Raw genomic sequence first — 25,231 nt, 5'->3', positions numbered from 1 at the left:
ATAGCTAATGGATGGTTGCTTTTGGCTGTGAACAAATTATTGCATCAAAAATGTGATTTATATTTGCAGCTTGGATTTTGGGACACTCCTATAATAGGCTTGATGTTAGATAGATGTTCACACTGGCATGTAAATTTTAGGCTATTGTGTATACGTCCCTGGGATAGTGTTGTTCCGGGATGAGAATGTAAATACACAATGATTGTGTGACAAGGATTTAGATGTCCAGGCTAAAGATGGCATTTACATGAGGCCTCTGAAAATCATTTTCCAATATACATGTTTTTGTTTCCATTCAGAGATATGTGCCTTGCTTGAGTATTCTGAGCATCTTACAGCAGTGACTTTTGACATACTTTTGAAACAGGATGGTCAAAAATTCACCTGAAAGATGTTTGAGCCCATGTCATTCTATGGAGCCAGGTAATAATTAGAGGAATTTGGGCCAGTATTATTTGAACAAGCCTTTCAGAAATTATTAGGAAGGAATCAAGGTCATGATGACTTGCATGAGTCAGTTATTCTCTCTCTTTCAGTTTTGCTTTTATGATATCCTATTTTAAATAGATGGCAAATACTGATTTGCGATCCAGTCAATATTTCAGATTAGATGTCTTTATTTAGAATTTAGCTCTGACAGGGAGTTATGCTCCTCTCCTGGACTCCTCTGTGCCTCTATCACTTTTTCTCCCCCCGTATCACTTTTTTAGCTTATTTTTACAGAGATGTGTCCGTATTCTTTGAAATCACATGTCCCCCTCCTGATTGTTCCCTTACCTATCCTATTTCCTGTTTAAGTTGCGAGGTTCTTGTGAGCTCATTGCCTCAGTGCACAAAGAGGAAAGTAGTTGGAAGGTTTCTTCTTGGCTTTGGTTTTCAGGAGCCAAACATCCTTGCAAAAATAGAGGACTCTTTCTAGATAGAAAACTTGGGAAAGTTTGTGAGTTGAGGAGAGATGGTTCTTTCAAGAAACTAGAAGATATTTGTGGGGGCCCCAGGAGGGGCAGAAAAGGAGGTGGGCATAGAAGTGCTTTCCAGGAGGGGCCCAGTCCCTGACTGCCCAGACTCCAGATGGCTGAATGGGGAGGCTGGTGAAGGCTCTGTAGACACTTTGTGACCCGCCCACATCAAGAAGAAGAACATCTGGGAAAACACCTCCTTCAGGTATGGCTATTGTGAGGTCTCCAGGCAAGGTTCTGACAGTAGGGAGCGAGGCAGCTTCTGGGACCCCAGTGTCCTGGAGGAATTTGGGGGTTTAAGATGTTCAGGCTGGTCCAGGTCAATATCCCCCTCCCCTGTTTCAGAGCCCTGGTCTTTTCTCATTAAAACTCTGATTCTGACTTAGAAGTCAGGCTGTATGTTCAGTGTCTTTTGCACGTCTGCCATTCGAAAAATGAAAACCGGGCCTTACTTTCAGTAGAGTATGCCCTGTGGTTGCTGCGGGTGTGTCCTCAATTGGTAGATAGCTACCCTGAACATTTTTTTGCAAAGCTTCTAATACCATCCAGAGAATTCCGCCTGCACTTAATCCTTGTCACCATTGTTGTCACGTCTCCGAGCCTCACCTTCCACTTAGGCCTGCACCCCATTAATCCACAGGTGCAGTGTGAGGAGCTGTGACACCATCCATGCCAGGAACAATCACTACCTTGTGTATGACCAGTGATCAGGCCCCTATTTCTAGACGCTATCCTGGCGGTCTGCTTTCTGGGCTCACTGTTGGTACCACGTGCCTTAGCTCAGATTCTCTAGGAAGTAGAGACTGAGCAAATAGCTTAGGAGAAATATTTTGTTAGGAGAGGAATCCTAGGGGCACAGAGACGAGGGAAAGTGGAATGTGGGGGCAGAATAGTGGCCTCCCCAAAGATGTCCTGAAACTGTGACTATGTTTGTCTTACATGGCAAAGGGGAATTCAGGAATGCAGCATGAGGCAAGGCAAACCATGCTCATGGGAAGTGATCCTGAGACTCTCCCCTGACGCCGCATTGGTCACCGCAGTGGTGGCTAGGCCAGTAAATGGCTGACAGCCTCGGGGACAGATGAGGCCAAGAGGACCTGAGGTGATACATAAGGCATGCCATTTGTATCAGGAAGAGGAAAGGGAAGAGGATATTAGATATTTTAGGGCAGGTCTATAATAAATGATGTTGATCTTGGGTCCCTCCAGGAAGGTTTTCACAAACATGTACTTCAGGGAAAAACAGTCATGGTTCTCTTTAAAAATACCTTATTTTCTGAAGAATTCTTTTCTTTTTAAAGTTGTTTTTATATTTACAGCCTATCCCTATTCCATAAATATTGGTGGGGCAGTAGAGCCATGTATTTCAGACTTTCTGCTGTGTTCTTCTTCTCCCTCTTGTCTTCCTTCAGCTGGTGATTTGTAGCTCTGGCTTGTCCCCAAGGAGCTGAATCATGGTGCCTTCCCTAACAACGTCTCATGCTGGTAGTGCGTGCTCCCTCGTAGCCCAGAATGCCTTCCTCAGGATTTGTGATTTCTCACTAAACTGGACAACCTTGCTCGTAAGCCCCTGGCTTCTGGAGGCAGGACCTTCTTGTTCTTCAGCATCTGCTTTACTCCAGATCTTCAGGTATTCTGTTGGATTCTGATTTCTATATGATTGCTCTTTTTTCTTGATAATTTGGGGTGTTATTATTATTATTATTATTTTATTATTTTTTAGCTAAGCTTTTCATTGTAAAACGAGACCTGTGTATAGAAACCACACAAAAAGTGTATACAAGATTATATGGCAAGCAGCCTTCTAAATACAACACATGGCAGAGAACATCAAGGGACAGCTCCATTGTATGTGCCCCTTCCCAGTCATCCCCATTCTATCCCCCACCTCCAAGGACACACTGTGTTAACTTTTATAGTAATTACTTCCTTCCATTTCTGTAGTGTTCTGTTCCCCAGATATGCATCCCTAGACATGATGGGTTTTGTGTACTTTTATAATTTGATGTCTTTTAAATTGCTTTTAATCTACAATTTTCTCCTCCATTCCTTTTTTCCATTGTCGTTCCTTGTACTTTATCTACCGGGGAACCTGGATTGTTGGATCTGGTGCGTTTCCCAAAGTCTGGACGTTGCCGGTAGCTTACTCATGGTTCATTCTCTGTATATCCTGAGCTGAATATAGATACTTGATTAGACCCACGTTCAATCTGTTTGCAAGACTATATGTGTTATTGAATTCTGTCCTCCAAAGCCACAATAATACCTGACTTTGGTGGTGTGTTTTTTTGTTTTGTGATGGAAGCAGCTATTAACATGCTGGGTCTGTTAATTCATTGAAGATTGCAGAATGGTGATATTCTAATTCTACAATTTTGTTTTCATTATTTATTACTTATAGTAATATAATAAGAAAATGCCTTGTTCTCATCTATTCTCTGGTTCCCAGAAGTATAATTCGCATAGGAAGAGCAGGATAAATGCTTGATTCTTCAACTGTATCAGTTTTCAAGGTCATGCATTGTTTTCTTAAAATATTAGAAAGTGATCAGTTAATTTTAAAAAAATATAATTATGAACTCCTGCTTTTAAACAGATAGGTTTCCATCCTTTGCAATTTTCATCCTTACTGTAGTTCATGTTGTCTCATCTGTGGCCAGTGAGAGCCTCTTCATGTTGACTCCTGCCTCATCTCGACGCTCCTCACAGTCATCAGTGGCTTTCTCGATATTGGCTATTATAAGATCTTTGAAGTCATCTTGTATATTTTGTGTCCCAGGTTAGGAACTCTCTCCCTTTCAACTCTCAGTTGGTTTTTTTTGTGGATAAGAGATTGTATATGTAATATTCACCAGTGGCCTTATGTTGATGTCAGGTTTGGTGAATGTAAAGATCTTGGGTCATGTTTACCTTCCTTGAGTATCTTAATTATGTCATTCCATTTTTTTTTGGAATAAAGCCTTGCTGTCAAGTCTGATAATGATCTAATTTTATTTCCATTATGTGTCACTTAATTTTTTTTCCTATAAACCTACAGGATTCTTTTCTTTTTCTTCAAAATACAGAAGTTTTATAGGACAGTATCTTCAGTTGCTTGTTCAGAGTCAGTATTTTCAGGGATGTTACTTTCTGTTTCAGTATGTCATTTCCTTGAATTATGATTTTTAGTGTTTGTTGCCTTGTTTTGGTTTTCTTCTTCAGGGATTCCTGTTGTCAACATGTTGGATCTTCTTTGCTATTTAAATATTTGTCACATTCTGTCTGATCCTTTTATCTCTTCAAGTTTTTTGAGTTTGAAAGTTTCCTTTTTATCTTTCATTTCTCACAAGTCATTATTTGTTTATTCTCTTGTGTTTTTTCTTCTGAAAAAATTTTTTTCTTATTTGTAGTGGTCTTGAGTTCTGTCATCTGTTTCTTAGAGCTTTTGTTTCTGATTTATGTTGTACTTTCATGTTATGTGTCATTTTTATTAGTGTCTTCTAGCTCTTTTTGAAATAGCAAATTGTAGTTTTAAAGTGATTTATAAGGATGTATTTTCTTTCATGCTTTGCTTGTCTGTGGGAATGTTATTCTGTTCCATATTCTGTCTTTTCTTACAATAAATTTAAATCAGATTTAATTATGATCCTTTTTTATTAGTGATTTTCACATGAAAATAGTTTTCCTCTACTTTTAGAATTAGCTGTGTTTAGAATAGCTCTGTAACTTCATAGATGTCCCTGTTATGTTGTTTTCATGTCAATTAAAGAAAATTATGAGTTCATTGGCCACTCTCTTCCTTGTCTCTCTTGTCCCTGTCGTGCTGAATTTGGATTCCACTCCCTGTGTGGGAGCCCTGGCCTGAAGGGAATCCTGGTGGGACAGTTTCAAGAGTATGTGTAGGCCACACTGCCCCAAGACTCTTTGGACTTGCATGGATATCTTGCACTCATTTGCTACCGAGCTACAAAACTCTTCTCAATTCCAGCTGCTTTTCTCAAATTGGCCCACTGTGCTTGCTAGTGAAAATCTACTGGCTCTTTTTGGGTTCTTCTGTTTGTAAGTCTGCCAGAATCCCTGATGTTTTCCTTGGCTTCCTCCCACAGAGACACTGATTCTTAAGTCTTGTAGTTTGGGGTGCATGGATAAATGGTGTCACTGGAGTTTGCTGTGAGTTTGGTGCATGCATTCATGGTTTTGCTATCTGGTTGTTCTGTCCAATTTTATGCGCAGATTTGGGGATATTCAGTAATTATGCCACTGCTGTGGCTGCTTCTTCCCCATATCCAGTGGGGACATTATTAAATAGGTGACCATGCATGAATTTAATGAACACAGTCCATTACAGAGCCTTGACAAAATGAGTTCAAACCTTATCTGCAGGCAGGCATTGCAGTCCATTGTTATGATCTAGTAAAGTCAAGCTCTGAACACAGACAAGGTAGGAATAGCTAGGGCAGGCAGTGATCTCGGTGTTTGTGTCAATGAGTATGAAAGAAAGGGCGCAGGTGAGGCATGTGGGGGCCTTCAACTAATCAACAAACACCACACTCGCAGAAAGAAACCAGCATGGAGCACAAACTTTGTGCTCAGCCCTGTCCTGGAAGCCAGAGAAGAATGGATGAAGGGCTTAAGGTTTATGCCTTCTATGCTCTGTCAGTCTGAAGAGAGAACAGAATTTGGAGTCAGGAGGATTCATCAATGTTGAGCAATGGAAGGAACTATTTATTCCTTTTCTCCAGATTGAAACGGAGAAAAACAACAGGAAAAAAAAAAAACAAACAAACCCAACCCAGAGCCCTGTGCTAGGAATTTAATTAAATCCGTACTGGAGCTGGATTTTTCGGTGTTTCTCTTTGTGTGATTAAAGGTGGAGGGTTTAAGGGACTTGTGGCCCAGAAGTAGACCCTCTTGTTATTTGTAGGCAACCCAGAGAGGCAGAGAGGGAAAGAACTAAGCACTGTCGTCTACAAAACAGCTATTGGAAATAATTCTTCCTCTCATTGTTGGCTTAGACCCCATTTCAGAAAGTGAACTATGCTTGTGTACATGTGTGGGTGTATTTTGGGAGGGTGGCATTTGGTACCGTAGTCCATTAATTGTCCACAGGAAAATCTGGGAAAAGAAGTTGCCCTGGCCATGCCCCACATCGATGGGGAGACTGAAGATCTCAGGCAGCCCTTTTGGTATGATTTTCATGCAGAGATGAAATGAACTAAAGAGTTGGTTGAGGGGATCCACCTGCTATTATTTCAGAGAAGATGTGCTAAAGGGCCCATTTGATACTTCTCCTCTAGGTGTGCTTTGTGGATGATTGGGATTTAGGGGAGCATGGATCAAAGTATAGAAAGATTCTCTAATTTGTTGTTGTTGTTGTTTTTTTTTTTAAAGATTTTTATTTATTTATTTGACAGAGAGAGAGAGTGAGAGAGCACAAGCAGGGGGAGCGGCAGGCAGAGGGAGAGGGAGAAGCAGGCTCCCTGCTGAGCAGGGAGCCCGATGCGGGGCTCAATCCCAGGACCCTGGGATCATGACCTGAGCGGAAGGCAGACAGATACTTAACCAGCTGAGCCACACAGGCACCCCAAGATTCTCTAATTTGATATGTCAGCATGGGCATTCAGAGTCCATTCTCTTAGCTACACAAGAGTACAATATTTAGCACAAATATATCCCATGGACTTGCTTGGCAGTGAAAAATATTCATTTGGAGAAGTTTTCAGTGTTCAGGTGTTCTGTGCTTAGGTAAGAGTAATTGCCTCTCTTCTCTGAGTCTTCTGTCTTTCCTCATATTTCTCAAAGTAGATAAACACAGGAAGAAATGACCTGAGGGCAGAAGGGGGATGACAGAAAGAAGGGAAATGGCATGATTGATGACGTTAGTGGGAAAAACCCTTCCCGGCAGACTCATTTTTATGGCTGGTTTAAGTGATATGTGGAAGGTTTACTCAAAAGACAGTTTTATTTAGGGAATGAGATTCTCCCTGTGTTATCTAATTAACCAGGTCATACACCATCTGTTTTTGTGAAGGTGGTTGCATTAAAAATCACCCAGTTTTTTTTTTTTTTTAAACTCTTTAACCTGTTTCAGAGGAACAAATACGAGGATAAAACATTTAGGGAAAACATAGCTGAGAAGTTAATGCTTTAGGTTTGGCAAAGCTATTTATAGAAATAGCTTCAGCGTAAGAATACAAGATAAAGTAGGAAATGCTCAGTGAAGCATTTGAATAAGGCTAAAGGTACACATAGGTGGTATTCAGGTACTGGTAAAGTAGAAGGCTTGGGATCATTCGACAAGATTCAGTACATTACAACTTTGCTTTGGACTTATGTATTTGTTGCATTGAGAGTGTGTGTGTGTGTGTGTGTGTGTGTGTGTGTGTGTATTCCGGGCTTGCATACTCTGGGTCTGGATTTTCGTAATGAAGGTTTCTATGTAGGTAGAAACTGCCATTCGAGCGTCTAGAGCTATTTTTGGGAGCACATGATTGTCCCTAAGGCAATGGGAAACATCTGTTTACATACAGGAAAGATGGAGGTGAGGACTTGGTGAGATTAGAAGTATGCGTGTCCTGCGTTTTCTCTCTGAGAGAACAGTGTCAGCAAGTTTTCTAAAAATGATTGTCAAACAGCTTTTTCCTGGACACCTGTTAAGTGCCAGGGACTACAGTAAATTCTCCAGTTGCTATTGATCTGCTCCCTCATAACCGCTCAGAAGTGAGGAACCTGGAGAATATTCTGGGAAGGAGACTGCGTTAGAGGAAATATTCCCTCAAACAGTGCTCCAGTCGTCATTTGGAAGCGATGTTTCCAAAGCGAGAAAGGAGACAGTCCTACAGGCAGAGCTTTGCACAATTATTGGGAACAACACAGCATTGCTCTTGAGATGTTCCTGTGTGAGAGGCCCAGTGGCTTTTATCCATCACTAGGCGTTACTGCTCAGTTACGGCCAACTAATTACGTGGGATCCACTCTGCTGCCACACTCCAGGGTTATAGAGCACACGATTCCGGAAAGCGTGCGTTAAGGACAGAAGTATTTTGTAATGGCAGCAGAGTGAGGGACAGGCGGTTTCTGACCATTCTATAGAGACCAGTCACCAGATTCTAAGAACTTAACAAACATTTCGCTGGCCTTCATGCTTCTTTCCAGCACTTGGGGGAGGTTGTAGGAAAGTCACATTTTAAAATGCCACAAGGGTAAATATATTGAGTTGAAAACAATTCCCGGGTGATCTAACTGAAATGATTACTGGACTCTGGGTCACTCTACTAAAATTCAGTTTAAAATACGTGAGGTCCAGCAAGGCAGTCCTTTTAGGGAGATAGGGCCAGGTGATGTCCTGGAAGCTTTCTGCCACTAGAATTGGATTTCAGTATTTTTGCTAAAATGCCTCATTTTTATTTCTGTTAAAGAGCTTTCCCCAAAGCTCTTCATGAGAGCCCTAGAGCTGATTTAAAAAGGCGAAGTTACCTTATTGGAGAGAATGGTTGTTATGGCTTCATACTGGCTGTGAGGACCCTTCTCCACACTGTCTCAGACTCTGTCTTCTTTCCCCTTGCTCTGCCCTTGATCTTCTGGCGAAGCTTCGAAGCTGCTGACATCCTTGGTTTTGATGCGCGGTGTTTCAGTCATTGTTTGATTACTTGGAGAAGGCAAAAAGGCTTATGTTCTTCTGTGCCTGTTTTTCTTTTCTTTTGGGAAGTTTACATGCAGTTGTCTTAATGCTGATCTCTTCGAACCCAGCATGGGGAAAGCTCACCTTGAAGGTGGTGGGAGCCCTACGCGTGACAGGAATTAATGGATGTGTGAAAGAAATCGGCTCATGCGAATTCTTGTTCCATAGGTTTGATCTCTCTGTCTCTTCCTTCCTATGTCCTGCCGTCCCTTGCCCCCCACACTGCCTTTTTTTTTGGTATTTAAAAATTCCAATCCACTTTAAAAATGCAGGCATCAATTACCATATTATTTTAGTAGATTAAGAATGTTCTACTGTGGTAGAAGATATGTGACGGATTAAAACCCGTTTTGGAAGGAAGTGCTGACATGGGGCTTCTCAGTGATCAGGTAGGTTCTAGGCATTTGGGGTGTGGGCAGCTCTATGTTACGTTGATTTCATTTTCAGAGTAGTCAAAGTTATAATGTGGGTTATTATCGAAGAGCCACAAATAGTGTTGTGAGGTGAATCTTACTCCCTAAGCAACATAGTTTTTCTTAAAATCTAACTGTGCACATGGATCAGGAGAATAAATCCTGCTCACCCTTCGTTGTATTTGGTCTGTGGGTCCTACTTTGTTGATCTACACTGAAGGAAACCATGCGTGGAGGCTGTGGGATGATTATTCATAGTGGTAACTATAATAATAATAATAATTGTAAGACTAGTAATTACTGAAGTATTATATTGTGATAACATCATTATTTTAATAACCTTTATGACGCTAATCATATGCCACGTGTTACTGTAAGCATGTGATGTTCATTATTTATGGGGGTGTACACCATCACCATCATCAAATTTTAGAACAATTTTATCATCCGTAAGAGGAACCCCATACGCTTTAGCCATCACCCCCACGTCGCCACTCCTCCAGGAGTTCTCCTTCCTCATCTCCACTAAAGTATTTTTTGTCTCTGTGGCTTTGCCTGTTCTGGACATTTCGTATCCACAGAATCCTATAATACGTGATCCTTTGTGTTTGGCGTCCTTCACTCAGCATCATGTTTTCAAGGTGCATCCATGTTGTAGCACGTCAGTGTGTCCTTCCTTTTTGGGAACAAATAGCATTCCATTGTATGCATAGACCGCATTTTGTTTATCCATTCATTACTTGATGGCTGCTTGGGTTGTTTCCACTTTTTGGCTACAATGTGTAATGCAGCCAGGAACGTTTGTGTTCAGGCTCTTGTGTGGACATGTTTTCGTTTCTCCTGGGGATACATCTAAGACTGGAATTGTTGGGTGGCACAGTAACTCCATGTTTGACTGTTTGAGGAGCTGCCAGGCTGTTTTCCACAGCAGATGCATCATTTTACATCCCCCTCAGGAGCAGCAGAGGAGGGCTCTGTTGACTTCAGGTCCTCACCCCACAGAGCCTCATGAGGTGCTCACTGATTTGAGCATATGTGACAGGTGACTGAGTGGGAGGAGAAATTCAGTCAAATGTTTATTTTGATGTTCTTCAGTGATGAAGCGAGTGGCTTTGGCAGATGAAATGACACTGTGGGCTGGGACCTGAATCACGCCTATGCTTAAAGTGAACCCTAACCTCTCATCATCTGTAGCTCTTTTATAAAGGATTATGTGTAAACATAAGCTCTGCCTAAATGATTAAAACTGTGTTCCCCAAAACCTCTTAGGTACATATTTTTGGGAGTATAAGCCTTCTTTTCCTTTGTATCATTCTATGTAATTACAGGTAGAATAAAATAAAATGCATTGTCCCACATTATTACAATTTAAGAAGTAATTGAATAAAGCTGACCAATAATGAGCAATTTTTAGCAGAAACGAAATATAATATAGTGAACGTGAGTGAGAAAAAAATCCGTGGTCAGGGTTGCTGACTTCTGCCTGCAGCCTTGCCTCTACTGTTTCATAATTCTGGGGCAGTTGGTGATTTTACTGCCCCTGTTTTCCTGTCTCTGAATGGGGTACCAGCTTCTTCCTTATCTTCCAGAGCTGTCGGTCGGAACATGAGACAGTGTAGCTGGGTGTACTTCAGAAGAGGCATGGAAGTTGGAGGTGCCCTGAGAAATCAGGTAGATGCTAGCAGTCATCGAACCACCCACTTTTCTCTGTCCACACTGACCCTTCTTTTGTATGACTGTTGTTCTTTCGTTCTAGCCACTTGCGACTGTAAGAGAGGCTGGAAATGTAGTCTGACTGTATCTTGCAGAGAGAAGAGTGAATAGCTTCAGGGAACAGGCAGCCAGAGACCACTAAGATGCACATGGGGGGAACAGTGGAAGCATCTGGCTAGGAACTCTCCTGCACCACCAAAGGCATGATTTGGGCTGCCCTAAACCTGTAATAGAAGCTGTAAATGATGGAAGCTGTAAATGTCACAGTGGGCAGAGGGGAGTCAAGCAAAAGCTTTCCTTCTGGCATCCAGGAAGCGTTGGGTGGTTTTGCCCGGGCCACAGCTCCCTGCATCCATCACCCCCTCCACACACTTGCCTTTATGAGATGGAAGGGCCGGGGCAAAGCCACCATAGGAGGCTCAAGGCTGGCAATGAGGACTTCCAAACTCAGACTGAGACAGTTGCACCGGGTGGTCCCGGCACCAGGGAACATTTTCTCTGCAGCTGGGGCATGTAACCCACTCCGAGACAATCCTGCTCTGAGATTGTGGGAGATTTTTTTTCCTCCTTAGTTGAGCTTAGATGTGAGACTCATGCTGAGACTTAATTACCCTTTACCTTTCAAATTCCTTAAAATAGTAACTGTTTGCAGAGTACACCCACATTCTGTTAAACGCACTGATAATTTTCTCCAACAAGCCTAATACCCAGCACGGTCTCTTTCTTTGTAGCTCTCACATGTCCTACGTGGTTCCACTCCTTACTATCTCTGGTCCTTTTGTGGTGCTCGGGATGGATCTGGGTCTGGAGCAGTACCCACAGTGTGAAGGATTTTGGTTCCACACGCTATGAACTCTGATTCATGGAGTCACGCTTTAATTGACCTATTCTTTTTTTTTTTTTTTTTAATTTTTTTTATTGTTATGTTAATCCCCATACATTACATCATTAGTTTTAGTTTAATTGACCTATTCTTAAATGTAACTTCCTTACTGTAACAGTCATAGTGTGGTAGGCGCTGCTTTATTTTCCTGCTGCTTTCTATGTCTTTCTGGATTACTTGACACTAGTTACTTCATCTCTAGGGTCTTGGCAAGGAAGACTTTCCCTTTCCTGTTACTTTAGTTTCTCCGTTGGGACTAATTACAACAAGAGTGTCTTTAGTACGCTGCATAAGTCAACAGGGTAAAATGACTGGGTTCTTTGTCAAGGTCCCCTCTCACAGCTGTTCTGCAACAAGTTATGTGGTCAAGTGGCGTGAGCTCCTGTCAGGTCCCAGGGCAGCTGCGAGGGAAGGATTTGTGAGTTATATTCCATGCCCTATTCTGAGATTAATTCCATGTTGCATTAGGTGGTGAAAACAGCCTTTTGAACTGGTGCCAATCTAGGGGTGATGGGGAAGGAAAGAGCTCTGTGCTCAGAGTAATGGTAGATACTTTTGTTGCCTCATCCTCGTGCCTTTCAGATATTTAATGCTGTTTTTCATTCTGGGGCTGCTCTTATTCTCTCAGAGTGGCTCTATCCTAAATGCCCAAAGGACTGTAACTCCTCTCATACCCTCCTAGGGGACAGTCACCTACCACTTAACCCGACCCTGTTAATTGTAAGAAGCCAGCAACCCGTACGTTGTGACCACCGGGAAAATAAGTCAGCCCCTCATGCCATAATGGTAGGGGGTGGGGGACATTATCTCAGTCTGAACTTGATGTCATCAAAAGCCCAGGGTGTATGTGAAGATATACAGGAAGTAAGAGAAGTCCCTGGGAAAGAGCCAGTTGACCTTGTCAACCTTCCATGTACCACCTGACTGCCCTGAAGAGTATTTTTGAAGTGTCTCCAGTCACATCACATTCCACAGAGGGCTGCCGGAAGGGCATCTCTAAGTCATTGCCAGACACTTGGAAGCATTTCAGATGTATTCTGGGGCCAAATGCATCTCCTTGACTAGTGATATTTTTGCTACTTTCACATATAGATTCATTTGGTTCCAAACTTCGTTCTACTGATATATAATTGCAATATGATTACTTTATTCTTTAGAAACATAATGATGATTTTTAAAATATTTATGATGTTATTGGGGTTGATGCCTCATAATAAATATGATTTTGACCGAAAACTATATGTCAGTGAGTATTTAATAACTTCAAGGTGTGATTCAAGAACAGTCATTTGCTGAAGCCCTTTTAGTTTGTGTTCCCTTGGAAAAGGACCCTGAGATGAAGATTTAGTGCATGTAGATTACTGGGGAGCTGATCCTCTCAGAAAACACTGGAAGGGCAGGAAGAAGCAAGACAGAGAGGGGAGAGCATCCACAAAATGGTACGTCATTAAGCCAGGTTGCACTGAGGGTAACCAGAGCTTAGTGCCCCATAGGAATTCCAGGAAGCAGTGTAAGACATGCACCCACCTGAAGAGCAAGGGAGTTGGGGTATTTATGCACCATCTTGCATCTCTTATTGGTGGTGGGCTGCTGGTGGTGGGGTGGTGGGACTTAATTCTCCAGCACTTCAGGCCTGCAAGTTCACATTCTAGTCACTAGGGGGAGCCTTCAGGAAGTGAGGGGTCAGGCTGATAGATACCCAGAAGGCTCAGGGGGCTACAGGTGGGCCCCACCAGCATCCACCACAACCCCCTACAGTAGATTCCTTAACTTGGAGCTAAGAAAACAATATGTGGGATGAGTACTGAACTTTACTGAAGCAATTAGAAAATTAAAGAGTGGCTTGTTTTTATGAGACAGACCACAAATGGAGGAAGGGATTCTGAGAAGGAATTTATAATGCTGGAGTGTTTGGAAAAAGCTCTTCAAGTAAGGGGTTATTTAACTTGTGCATTGAATGAAGCAAAATCTTTGGATCTCTGGAGTGGAGAAGAGGAAAATCCCAGGCAGGAGAAATAGCAAGAGCAAAAAAAGGGACGTGAGTGGAGATTTATCAAGCTATGTCTCATTGGGAAACAACTGTGGAGGGGTCAGTTGTATTTCTGCATGTCCTGTGAGTGAGGCACAGGATGCTCTTGTATTCCAGACTGTCTTTTCAAGGATGTTTGTGTAGAGAACAGCTTGGAAGACAGAAATAGCATCTCCTTCTGGGGCAGAAAGCAGGTTAGCTTACCCTCCATTGTTACAAACATCATGTCTCCCTCCTGGGCAAAGATCAGGCAGGATTCTGCCCATTATAAAAGATTCAGGTTCCCTAATCTCTGGTTTCCCCTCCTGTAATGCAGCTCACTGTGTATACAGGTATCCTCAGGCCTTTGCATCATCTGGTGGAAGTTGGGGCATGGGGAATGGGTTCAATCATGTCACTCTGGCTGCTGGTGAGAATAGAGTCCTTTGTCTCTGACCCAGCAGTTTCGTATCTTATGCCAGCATCCTTGAACAGGTATACCTGTTTGCTTGCAAGTGGATAAATTTCAGACCCTTCACAGTTTTGGATGCTTTTGAGCACTGTGTTCAAATAAATGATGTCATTCAAGTCTCACAGCATCCCCACAAAAGTGGGGGTTATTATTTTTGTCCACATTTTATATCTAAGGAACCTGAGACTCAGATTAAATAATGTGTCCCAGTGCACTCAGCTTATAAACAAAGAAGCCAGTGTCCAAAATTAGGGTGCCATGACTTCAGAACTGTGTTCTTTTCATCACCCTCATGGCTACCCAGTGATACCTTCCTGGGTTCCACCACTGTGCAGGTGAGGGTGACAGATGTGGTAGCAAAGTGATCGCTGCCCCTGGTGGGAAGGATAGTCTTGAAGAGGGGGTGGCGTGGAAGGGAGGCTGTGTTGCAGTGGGGCAGGTCATGGAGAGCTTGCAGCGATGGCATCTTACTTAACATAGAGCACAGGGAGGCAGGAATTTAATTAGTGAAATTATGAAATTGAAAAGAAGTGCTGAAACATCTTATTTCCAAGTTGGCACAGTGTTCATCTCCACTACTTCTCACTCCAGGATTTGAATGATAACTAGGCTCTGAGTACATGGGAGTGAAGAGGGAGGGCATTTCAGGTGAGGTAAACATCAGGAAGAGCAAAGTGGTGTGGACTGAAGTCTGCAAATCTGTCTCTCTCTCTCTCTCTCTCTATCTCTGTATATCTCTCTGTTACTGTCTCTGTGTATATCCCAAGTCTGCCTGTCTGTCTATCTGTGTATCATCTATCCATATATATGTGAAATCTTTAAAGGAACTCTTGCGTTCTCTTACCAAGTTAAAATCAGTTTGAGTCAGGGCGCCTGGGTGGCTCAGTCGGTGAAGCGTCTGCCTTTGGCTCAGGTCATGATCCCGGAGTCCGCTGATGGAGTTCCACGTCGGGCTCCCTGCTCAGCGGGGAGTCTGCTTCTCCCTCTGCCCTTCGCCCCACTCTCGTGCTCTCTCTGTCTCCCTCTCTCGCTTTGAAATAAATAGATAAAATCTTTAAAAAAAATCAATTGGAGTCCAACTGCAGAAAGGTCCACGTACGCTATTTTCCCTCTACCTGTGCCACAGGCTTACTTCTGCTGCACATAAACAAACTACAGATATTTGTCAGCTGTTCACCCATGTGTTCTTTTCCTTATACAGTTGAGCAGGCACTCAGGTTTGCCTGAACCACATACCGTGTGGTTCAACATGAGTGCTTGCTCGTAAACTATAAAAAGCATTAGGTGAGTCAGAAGAGTACTAATGGGAGAGAGCTGGGTATTTTGTTTTCAAACTTCAGCCTTACTGAGAAGTAACGCCCCACCCTGCTTTCTGTTGACCCTCAGGCGAGGAATTGACCTTACTAGGTTTTGTTTTTAATTTGTTTTGTTTTGTTTATTGAGCAGCTGCCCAGGAAAGCAGAAGTTGAGAGCAGCTTTGTTTATAAGAACCGAGGAAACTAAAACAAAGTTTGGTCAGGAGAGGGCTTGCCCAGAGCAGAGCAGAATTATGTACCTGGAGCATGCAATGTAAGGGGAAGAAGGAGATGAGGAAGGAGAACCCTTGGAAGGAACTGCCAAGACAGCCCTCCCTCGCATGCCTGGCCATGTCTCCAGTGGTAGCTTTCTTTGGGCAAACAAATTCCTCTCTTATAATACTTATACCCCTGGGAGGTTAAAAGAACTTGACCGATAACATGCTACACATCTGTTTCACCAGATTTCTTTTCTTCTAATACCTCCTTCAGCTGCTACACTGAAAGAAGGGAAACTTAATTTTCTTGTTTGGGAAGGGGAGTAATTCTGAAACATGGGACATCATGGCGGGAATGGTAGACAGAGTTAGAGCTCTGGTCTCAGGGGATCAGGGATGGAGTTAACATGTATTGAGCACCTACTTGACCTGATACTTGGTTAGGCTCTTTGCAAGAGGTTAATCATGCTGGATTTTCCCAACAGTCCCTCTGAGGCCAACTGTTCCTCAACAGTCCCTCTGAGGTATTCTTCCTGCCAGTGTGCTCATGAATAGATGAGCTCAGACAAGTTGAGTTACTTTTTCAAGGCACTCTGGCCCTCCTTTTAATTGGAAAGATGTCTTTCCTTTATAATCTGAGAGGACACAGAACTTCTAAAAGGTGGGAAATAAAAGCAGTATGTATGGTATGGTCCTTACCCAGTGGGGAGGAAGGAAGAAAGAACTTTCATTAAGCATTTACTATATTCCAAGTGCCCATGACTACTTTACATCTCTATTTAATCCTTATGGCAAGTCGATGATACAGTATTTCTATTTATATATGAGAACACACACTTTCTGAGTGGGTAAAGAATTTCTTCAAGGTCACAAAAATAAAAAGGACTGGAGCTGTGATGAGAATATAGATTGGCTGACTCTGGACAGGATGAGTGCCCCGAGCTAGCATCTGACAGAGGGACAGGACTTCATAGGAATGGGTAAAGAGCTCAGTAATAGGTTTAAATAGCATTCAAACCCAATGAGAGAAAAGAGGTAGCTATAAATGGAACCCACATAAGTAAGGCAGATTGATTTTTGTGGCATAGAGCAGATAGGCAAGGGCTCTACTTATTTGTCCTGGAAGTTGTATAAAATACTGGAAACAAACGCCTGAGCTGTATTCTCTAATTTGCATTCACAGAGGCACCTATGGTCACATCACCAAGGATTCAATTAATGTGGCCCAGATGTGCATGAGGCCCATGGGCATGAAGCCTGCTTCTGTGAGGTGAGGGGGCCTGGAGGGACCAGGAGCTGCCCATGAGGCAGGACCCTGCTCTGGGATGGGCAAGCAGTGGGGTCTCAGAAATGTGGGTAATGCAGCAGGAAATGGGAAATTCCAGACAGTTCCAGGTGTTCAGTGTTTAGAGCATAAGCATAGCACAGCGGAAGAGTATGGGTGGGGAGGAGGGTGTTGATTTGAGGAAGTACGGAAAGGGTGAACAGATAAAAGCCACTGCCGATATCTGTGATCATCACTGCCTTTTTAGGCCCTCTCATTCCTTGGCGAGGCAGGAAATTGCCCCTCTTAGACCTCCTGATCCCACACGATGGCCACATACATCAAAAGGACATGGGGATGGGGGGTGCCTGGGTGGCTCAGTCGTTAAGCGTCTGCCTTCGGCTCAGGTCATGATCCCAGCGTCCTGGGATCAAGCCCCACATCAGGCTCCCTGCTCTGCGGGGAGCCTGCTTCTCCCTCTCCCACTCCCCCTGCTTGTGTTCCCTCTCTTGCTGTGTCTCTCTCTGTCAAATAAATAAAATCTAAAAAAAAAAAAAAAAATTAAAAAAAAAAAAGACATGGGGATGGTGGTCTAAAGTGCAGGTCCGTGGGTTCCATGTAGAATTACCAAATGAAACTCCTAATACAGGCAGGAACCTGCAATTTAACAAGCTCCATAATCAGTCTTTCACACATTAAAGTTTGAGAAACCTTCATTAGGAGTATGCATGGGTCCTTTAGAAAGTGCTCTCCTATTAATGTAGGTATATTTAGCCAGGAATATAAAAATGCCACTTATTCAGCTCCAGTTATGTGCTAGGTCCTGAACTAGCATTTCAAATATGTTATTTGGTATATGATTTTAGAAATAAAACCATGTTGTCAAAATGGTTATTAATATTCCACATATTAAGTCTGCATTCAAGAGGTAGATTGCCAGATAACCTAGCAAGTGGTAGAGCCAGGGTATACCCAGGTCTCCTAGACATAGGGAGAGAGAAAAGTCTTGGCTGGCAGGAAACACAGTTGGGCTGGGATGGGATTAGGGACAGACTGTGGTCCTCAATTCTTGCCGGGCTGACTGGACAGCAGCCCCTGGAGAAAATGGTAGACACATACTAGAACTAGAATAGAGTCTGGTATTTAAGATAACGTCTGAGACCAAAGGGATGAGCTAGGACATTGGGATTTATGATTTGGTTTAACCAATGAACACGGCAGAATCCAAGTTCTAGAAATGAGTCACAGTTTTCAAGATAGATAAGCAATACAATTGACTTGCCTTTTCTTGAGCTCCTATAGTAGGATCTGTGAAATTCCCCAAAAATTTGGAGGGGGAAGAATGATCATGAACCCACATCAGGTCTGACTGAAGCAGGCAGGTGAGGTGTAGGAAGTGGAAATGTGGGGGCAAAAATGCAGGCACCTCCACCAAGCTAAGGGATTCCTTGGTCTTCCTTTACTGCAGGTATTGTAAGTGAAACAAGACTAACATGGATAGGCTCACAGAACATTAACCTCAGTGTTGCTTCTCTTGCACCAGCTTTCCCCCGAGATGGTAATCCGCGGAAATCAGGACATGCACAGGTCTAGAGATGCTCATGAATCTCAATTTTGGGAAGGGCAGCCTGGATAGATCCAATCAGCACTGCGCTATCTGATGGTATTCAAGAACTCAGTTCAAATACAGTCACAGAGAGACAGAGGCTCAAATCTAGAGAGCTGCAATGCTGTGCAGATAATTTATCAGAGCATGGGAGTGACCCAGGATAAGAGAGGTCTGCGAGTGCAATGGCCACAGGATGCAAATAAGGAAATTCCAGCTTAAATTCTTTAATTGGTGGTAGAATTGTGTGTAATTTTGGATGTCTCCTGACCTTTGGTTCTAATACAATCATGACATGTTTCAGCAGAGACGATCCTCATTTTTCTTCCCTCTCCCACAATGCCATTCTTTTCCTTTGCTGTGTGAGTGTGATACTGGAACATCAGGTCAAAGAGAGAAAAAAGCAGTCAAAGAGATTTGTTTTGTCTGTGACACCGAACAAATGGATACGTGGAAATGATCATTAGGAGGTTGGGTATTATGTGGATAAGGAATTAAGCCATGATGGATGTGTACTGAAATGTAAGCTCCTCCAACTCAAATGCCACAAATACCTGCTAACATTTGAGAACTCAGTGCTGAGGACATGACATTCTGAAAAAATGAAAACTATTGGAAATGTGTGTGACTAACACAAATACTTCAAGTCTAGTGTTAGGGAATCATTTTCTCTGTAACAAAAGTTGAAAGAGAAGTGTGATCAAATATGCTTTGAAAAGTCTGATTTAACTTAAAGCACAAAAATAAGCATAATTCTCTATTTAAATATTAGCATAGTTTTTGGATTTTCTAAAGTCAAATTTATATTGCCAGTATAAATATAGGTACAAATGGGCAGTGTACCTAAGGACTGTTCCTAGAATTTAACTGCATGTCGCTGACATTTTTAGACCATTTATTCACATTTATGCTTACCGATAATCATTATGTCTTAATCATGTCTTGTGTGATAAGCCATTTAATGACTTTTATTCAAATATCTCTTGATTAATTACTGCTGAATGACCTAAAGCCACTGATTTTCATCAGCCAGTTTGTCTTCTTTGCAAGAAAAAAGTATTCCTCACACTTTTGAAGGCTATTTAAAATTTGATTCAAGTTTAAAAGCCAGCCAAATAACACATGAAGTTTTTTAAGTAGCTCAAATATAATATTATTAATTTGCACTTTTAGAATTATCAATGAAATTATTAAAAATTGGGTGTTTAAGGCTGACCGTATGGTAGATACTTAATAGAGTTAATCAAAGCAAAGAACTAATTTGATTTTTTCATACTCCTACCCCCACTTGCTGAGTCATCTCAGTCAGTGGATGTGTGCTGATCATTTTGACCAAAAATTTCAAAAGCATTGAATTGAAATTTTCCCTTTGGTCACCTCAGAGAAATATTTTTGGAGCTCCTGACAATACCCAGTGCTAAACTAGGTGAGATGAAAAATAAAATGATTCTGAAGTAGATTTCTTAAATGTGGAATAATAGGATGATAATCTCCACTGTTCTAATTTGCACAATTTGACCTCTCAGATTACAATATGATATTACAAGTTAGTTACATAGTGACAGAGAAACAAATGTGGGTCAGGGTTATTAAGGAGGGCCTGACAGAGTAGAGGCATTTCCAGGGGGTTTTCAGAGCGTGTACTACATTTGTCTCACACAGTAGTTCTTAACCAGAAGCCATTTTACCTCTCAGCAGTTACTTGGCAATATCTGGAGACCGCTTTGGTTTAAAGACACAAGTGTGCAGAGTGCCACTCATAATAAGCTGCCATGAGTGAGAGTCAGCAAGAGTCTCTAATGGCAGAGTCAGACCCAGGAAGTCTTTACTATTGGAATAATCAGACCATAAGTTTAGCGAACTTAATAAATAGAAAAAGGAATCAGTAAGGAGGGACAGTGAACATAATTGCCTTTGCAGATATTAAAGGTAATGAAGTATATATACTAGAAATGAAATAAAACAATTGAAAGTAAAAACATCGGATGTTGAGTAGACAGATTAGACACAGCTGAAGAGAGAATGAGTGAGCTGGAAGGCAGAGCTTTCAAAAATCACTCAGGGCAGCTCAGAGTTTAATTATATGGAAGGAAGGACAGGGAAGACACGTTAAAATGGTAATATCATAAATTTATTTAGAGTTCCAGAAGGAAGGAGAAGAGAGAATGAGGGGGAAAACATGTCAAAAAAGCAATTGATTAAACATACAGCTGATTAAATACAAGGGGCAAAAGACAGGGAAAATTAAAAATTCTGAAGCTGAAAGAAGTTTGTCTTTGTTAACGAATGGGGGTATTGAGAAAGCAAACGTTTGGGGAGGACTGTGGAAGGTTTGGCTTTGAAATGTTGAGTTGGAGGTAATGAGATAGTTGGGATATGTGGGCATGAGCTTTTGGGATTGTGAAAGTATTGAAGCAGAAATTTGGGAGACCAAAGAGGAAATTTGGGTGGTCATGAGGAAGGACAGTTTTTTCCAAGAAGTAAATGTGGAGGGAAAAGTAAGGAGATCAGAAGGCCTAGGACTAATTGTAGAGACCACTGTCATAGAATTTAGAGACCTGGGAAAGAGAAAGCTAGACAAGCATATAACAGGATCATAAAAACTGAGATGAGAGAGAGAAAGTCAGTTAAGGACAAAAACTGTGAGTAGTTCTGAAAAAAATTAATGTCAAAACAATTCCTTTGAGGTGGAATTTGGTGACGTTAGATTGGAGGGATTCAAGGAGGGAGTGGATGGTCAGTACAGAGAATTGGCAGCATGGCATTTTGGCTCTGGCAATAATAACTAACACCCAGGACTCTGTTCTGGGTCTCTGTGGCAGGGTTTCTCACCTGGCCAAGGCCCCTGGATAGGCTTTGTGATGTTCATACCAGTGTTGGTTTGAGTGAGGTGCAGTCTTCGGTGAGTAGTAGGCTGGAGTACCTGACCCTGGTTGCTGGCAATTTAGTTCCTCTCTAGTGCCTGGGTAGAGCAAACTGTATTGGAACAAGACAGTCTGAGGGGCATGCTACCCGTCTTCAAGGTCTGGGTGGTTTAAACCTTCTCCTTGGATGAATCCAGGGGTAACCTCTTGCCTGGTGTTCATGATGATGGGGAAGTGTAGCAGACAGAACGAATATGGGCTTTGCTTGAAGTGTGAGTGGCAGCTCAGCAACTCTCGAGTTGTGTGGACCTTGGTCCAGTCACCAGAGTTCTGACCCTAGTGCAGTAGAGACTCAGCCATGCAATGAGAGCTGCTATCCCTGCCTTCCAGAGGAGTAAGAGTTGGACATAATTAAGGTTGGACAAAATACCTGGAAGGTTTTTTGGCATTTGTGAGGGTCTTAAAAGCTAAGTGACATAACTCCTAAAATCCACAAACACTGCAACCAGGGACAGTGATTAGATCAAGCCTTATAAGCCCAGGCAATCATACAATGGCTAAGGAACGAATTAACAGGAGTTAAAAAAGTTTATATTGGTATCTTTCTGTGTATACATGTATATATACATATATGTGTGTGCATATATATAAGTATGCATATGTGTGTACATGTATGAGTATGTGTGTATATATATAATGTGTGTATACGTAATATATATAACATAATTACTTATGTTACATATATACATAATTACATAATATATATTATAAAACCATATAAGGCAATTTCTATTTTTTCCCATTTTACAGATGAGCAAACTGAGCTTGAGATGATGGGTGACTTGCATCTCAAGTCACAGTGTGTCAAGGCTGTGGATGTTTTCTCTGTAGCAGATAGGATTTAACCCAGCTCTGCTTCTCATATTGAAATCTGGGTCACAGGACTTGCAGAAGCTGTGGACTGCAGTTTTGCTAATCTGACCATGAATATTTTATAATAAATGATCAGTGGGCACTTTACCCAAAATAACTGCTTCAGTAGAGCCCACAGATTATGTAGGTTGAGTTCTGGTCAGGAGAACCATCACCTGATGATTCCCTTTTTTTCTTTGTCTGTGTCTCTCTCTCTCTGGTTTTCATTTCACTGAATCATCAGGCTGAAAGAATCATCTTCCAGAAATTAGTTCACATAATTGCTTGGAAAATAGCATTAACAAAAGCTGCTGGTCATGAAGTAGGTGATTCTCCTTTGAAAACTGCTATTTCATCTCGCTCTTTGCCCTGTGTGTCAGATGATGCTTATTGCATTTGGTGGGGGGTGCACTCTGGGCTGAGAGCTCCCTGCATATCCTGAGGACACTAGATCTTGGATGTGCTTGTTTAATCAGGCAATTGTTTTCCTGGGGAGTTGTGAGGGTTGGTGAGAGTAGGGCTGTGTGATGGATTGGAGAGGGTTGCACTCTTCTTCAGACAAATGGCAAACATATATTTTACAACCAGAAGATAAACATGGTAATAGCCAGACAGAAAAGAAGAAAATAGCCTATTCAGGGGAAATCACTTTTAAAAGCTTACAATAACATAAATAAATGCCTTTCTATTTTTCCCCTGGCATTTTTTTTTATATCTCAGCAATAAAAAAGGTTTGGCTTATCGCCGGGAGTAGCAGGGACACAGTGTAATGACATGAAAATGATACCTTACATTTCTACAATGGGCTGAGGTTTCCAGAGCTCTCTGAGTGATGGAGGGGAGATGTTGAACCATCAGAGGAGCTGAAAGCCACTCCTTGTTTATCCACCCCATGGCCACAACCTTATTAGCCTCTTGGGAACTTGCCTTCCTAAATTAGACAGTGAGCCAGGACTCGAAGCCAGGATTCCCCACAGGAGCCTGTGTTCCACATGCCTGGGATCCTGGAGTCCACAAGATGCAGGGAATCCTTGAGCCCCTGACACTGTAACCGGAATTGTGTGATGGGGTGTTTATGGATTCAGTTTTTTAAAGTTCTTGCAAAGGTGGTCAGAGCTTAAATCAGATTCTCAAAGGGGTATATAACTCTAAAAAGGTACGAAACACTGTATAAAGGGTCTTTTAGGTGAAGCTGATGGAACAGAAAAGCAGAACTAAACAAGGAATGACTCGAAGGATGGTGTCTCTCTAGACAATCCAGTGTCACAAGAACATGCTTTCAGGAGGCCAAAGGATATGTAGAGAGAGATCCAGACTCTGTCCAACCAATGATTCCACCTTTACATAAAAAAGGATTTTGGAATACGTTAACAAACTTTAAACAGTGAAATTTGGGACTGGCTCTACTTTTCTATTTGTGCAGCACTTCCAGATGAGATGAAATTTTGAACCATTATTTTGACATCCTTTTCAGGCTTTTCTCCACATTGTCTTTACTTTGTGAATTTTATAGTTATTCAGGTTTTCTTTTTTTTTTTTTAAAGAAAAATGATAAGAATTTTTTTTTTTTGTCACTACAAATCCTTACTAGTCTTTGGGAGTGAATTGTTATCCTCTGAAAAGGAAAGAATCTTTATATTTTTAGAGATGGAAAGAGCCATAGAGATCCGGTGAATCAGGACTCCATTTAAAAAAATTCCGTTTTAATTTGCGCAGAGTAAAATCTGCTCTTTGTAGTATAGAATTCTGTGCATTTCACAGATGCATAGGGTTACGCAGCTACCACCACAATCACGAAACAGAGCAGTCCTAGTGCACCCCAGATTTCCTCATGCTTCCCCTTTTAGTCAAGTCTCCCCCTGCCAGAACTCCTAGCAACCACCGATGTCTTCTCCATTCCTCCAATTTTGCCTTTCCCAGAAAGGCACGTGAATGGGATTATGCCTTATGTAGCCTTTTGAGATTGGCTGCTTTCACTCGACAGTATAGCTTTGAGATCCATCCAGGTTGTTGCATGTATCAGTAGTTTGTTCCCTTTAAGGCTACATAGTATTCCACTGATAGTTGAAAGATAACTTGGGTTCTTTCTGTAGCTTTTTGGTGATTCTGAATAAAAGTGCTATAGACATTTGTGTACAGGTTTTTGAGTTATATGGTAAGCATATGTTTAACTTTATAAGAAACTGCCAAACTTTAAAAAAATATATTTTATGTATTTACTTATTTTAGAGAGAGAGAGAGAGAAAGTGATGGGGAGGGGCAGAGGGAGAGGAGAGAGAGAATCTCAAGCCGACTGTGTGCTGAGTGAGGAGCCGGACCTGGGGCTCGATCTCCCGACCCTGAAATCATGACCTGAGCTGAAACCAAGAGTTGGATGCTTAATTGACTGAGCCACCCAGGTGCCCCTGCCAAACTGTTTTCTAAAGCTTTGTACCCTCTTGCATTTTATACACCAGCAGCGCGTAAGGATTCAAATTGTGCCGTATTCTTTCCACTATCTGGTGTTGTCCTTTTTTTTTTTTTTTTTTTTTGTAAGTTTTAGCCATTCTAAAGATGCGCAGTGGTATCTTGCCGTGGTTTTTAATTTTCCTTTCCCTGATGGCTAAAGATGTTGAGCATCTTTTTAGGTGCTTGTTTTCTTGTTGTTGGATTTTGAGAGTTCTGTATGCACTCTGGATCCACGTCCACTGTCAGTTGTGTGATTTACAGATACTCTCCGCCAGCATCCGTGGCTTGTCTTTTCATCTCTTGATGGCAGGACTCCCATCTCAGACAAGAAGAAATGGACACATGGACAGCTTTTGTGGCTCTGCCCATAAATGGACCGCATGTGATGTTGCTAAGCCATTTAATTTGTGTTTCTGTTTCCTATTCTATAGAACAAGAGGAGGGATGAGAATCTTCCTGAGATTAATGCAACCAGAAGTGTCAGCGATTCCAAGGGACTGGCCCAAGTTCACACAG

General features: G+C 42.0%; 1 protein-coding gene across 4 annotated transcripts in view; it reads left to right on the top strand.

Annotated features, from left to right (window-relative positions):
- ANOS1 (anosmin 1) overlaps positions 1-25,231 on the top strand; it is a 696,329-nt gene that overhangs the window by 116,314 nt on the left and 554,784 nt on the right. For 2 of the 4 annotated variants that reach the window (XM_032391217.1, XM_032391221.1), the window contains exons 4-5: positions 300-423; positions 2,372-2,589. In XM_032391217.1, the coding sequence (XP_032247108.1) occupies positions 2,414-2,589 (176 nt within the window). In that variant the 5' untranslated portion in view covers positions 300-423; positions 2,372-2,413. The remainder of the gene's footprint in view (positions 1-299; positions 424-2,371; positions 2,590-25,231) is intronic. The other 2 variants (XM_032391219.1, XM_032391218.1) reach the window with 1 other exon arrangement.

Source organism: Phoca vitulina, unplaced genomic scaffold (assembly GCF_004348235.1).
Source record: "Phoca vitulina isolate PV1807 unplaced genomic scaffold, GSC_HSeal_1.0 scaffold60, whole genome shotgun sequence".
Classification (NCBI taxonomy): Eukaryota; Metazoa; Chordata; class Mammalia; order Carnivora; family Phocidae; genus Phoca; species Phoca vitulina.
The sequence above is the reverse complement of the archived record's forward strand: the minus strand, read 5'-3'. Positions and strand labels throughout refer to the sequence as shown.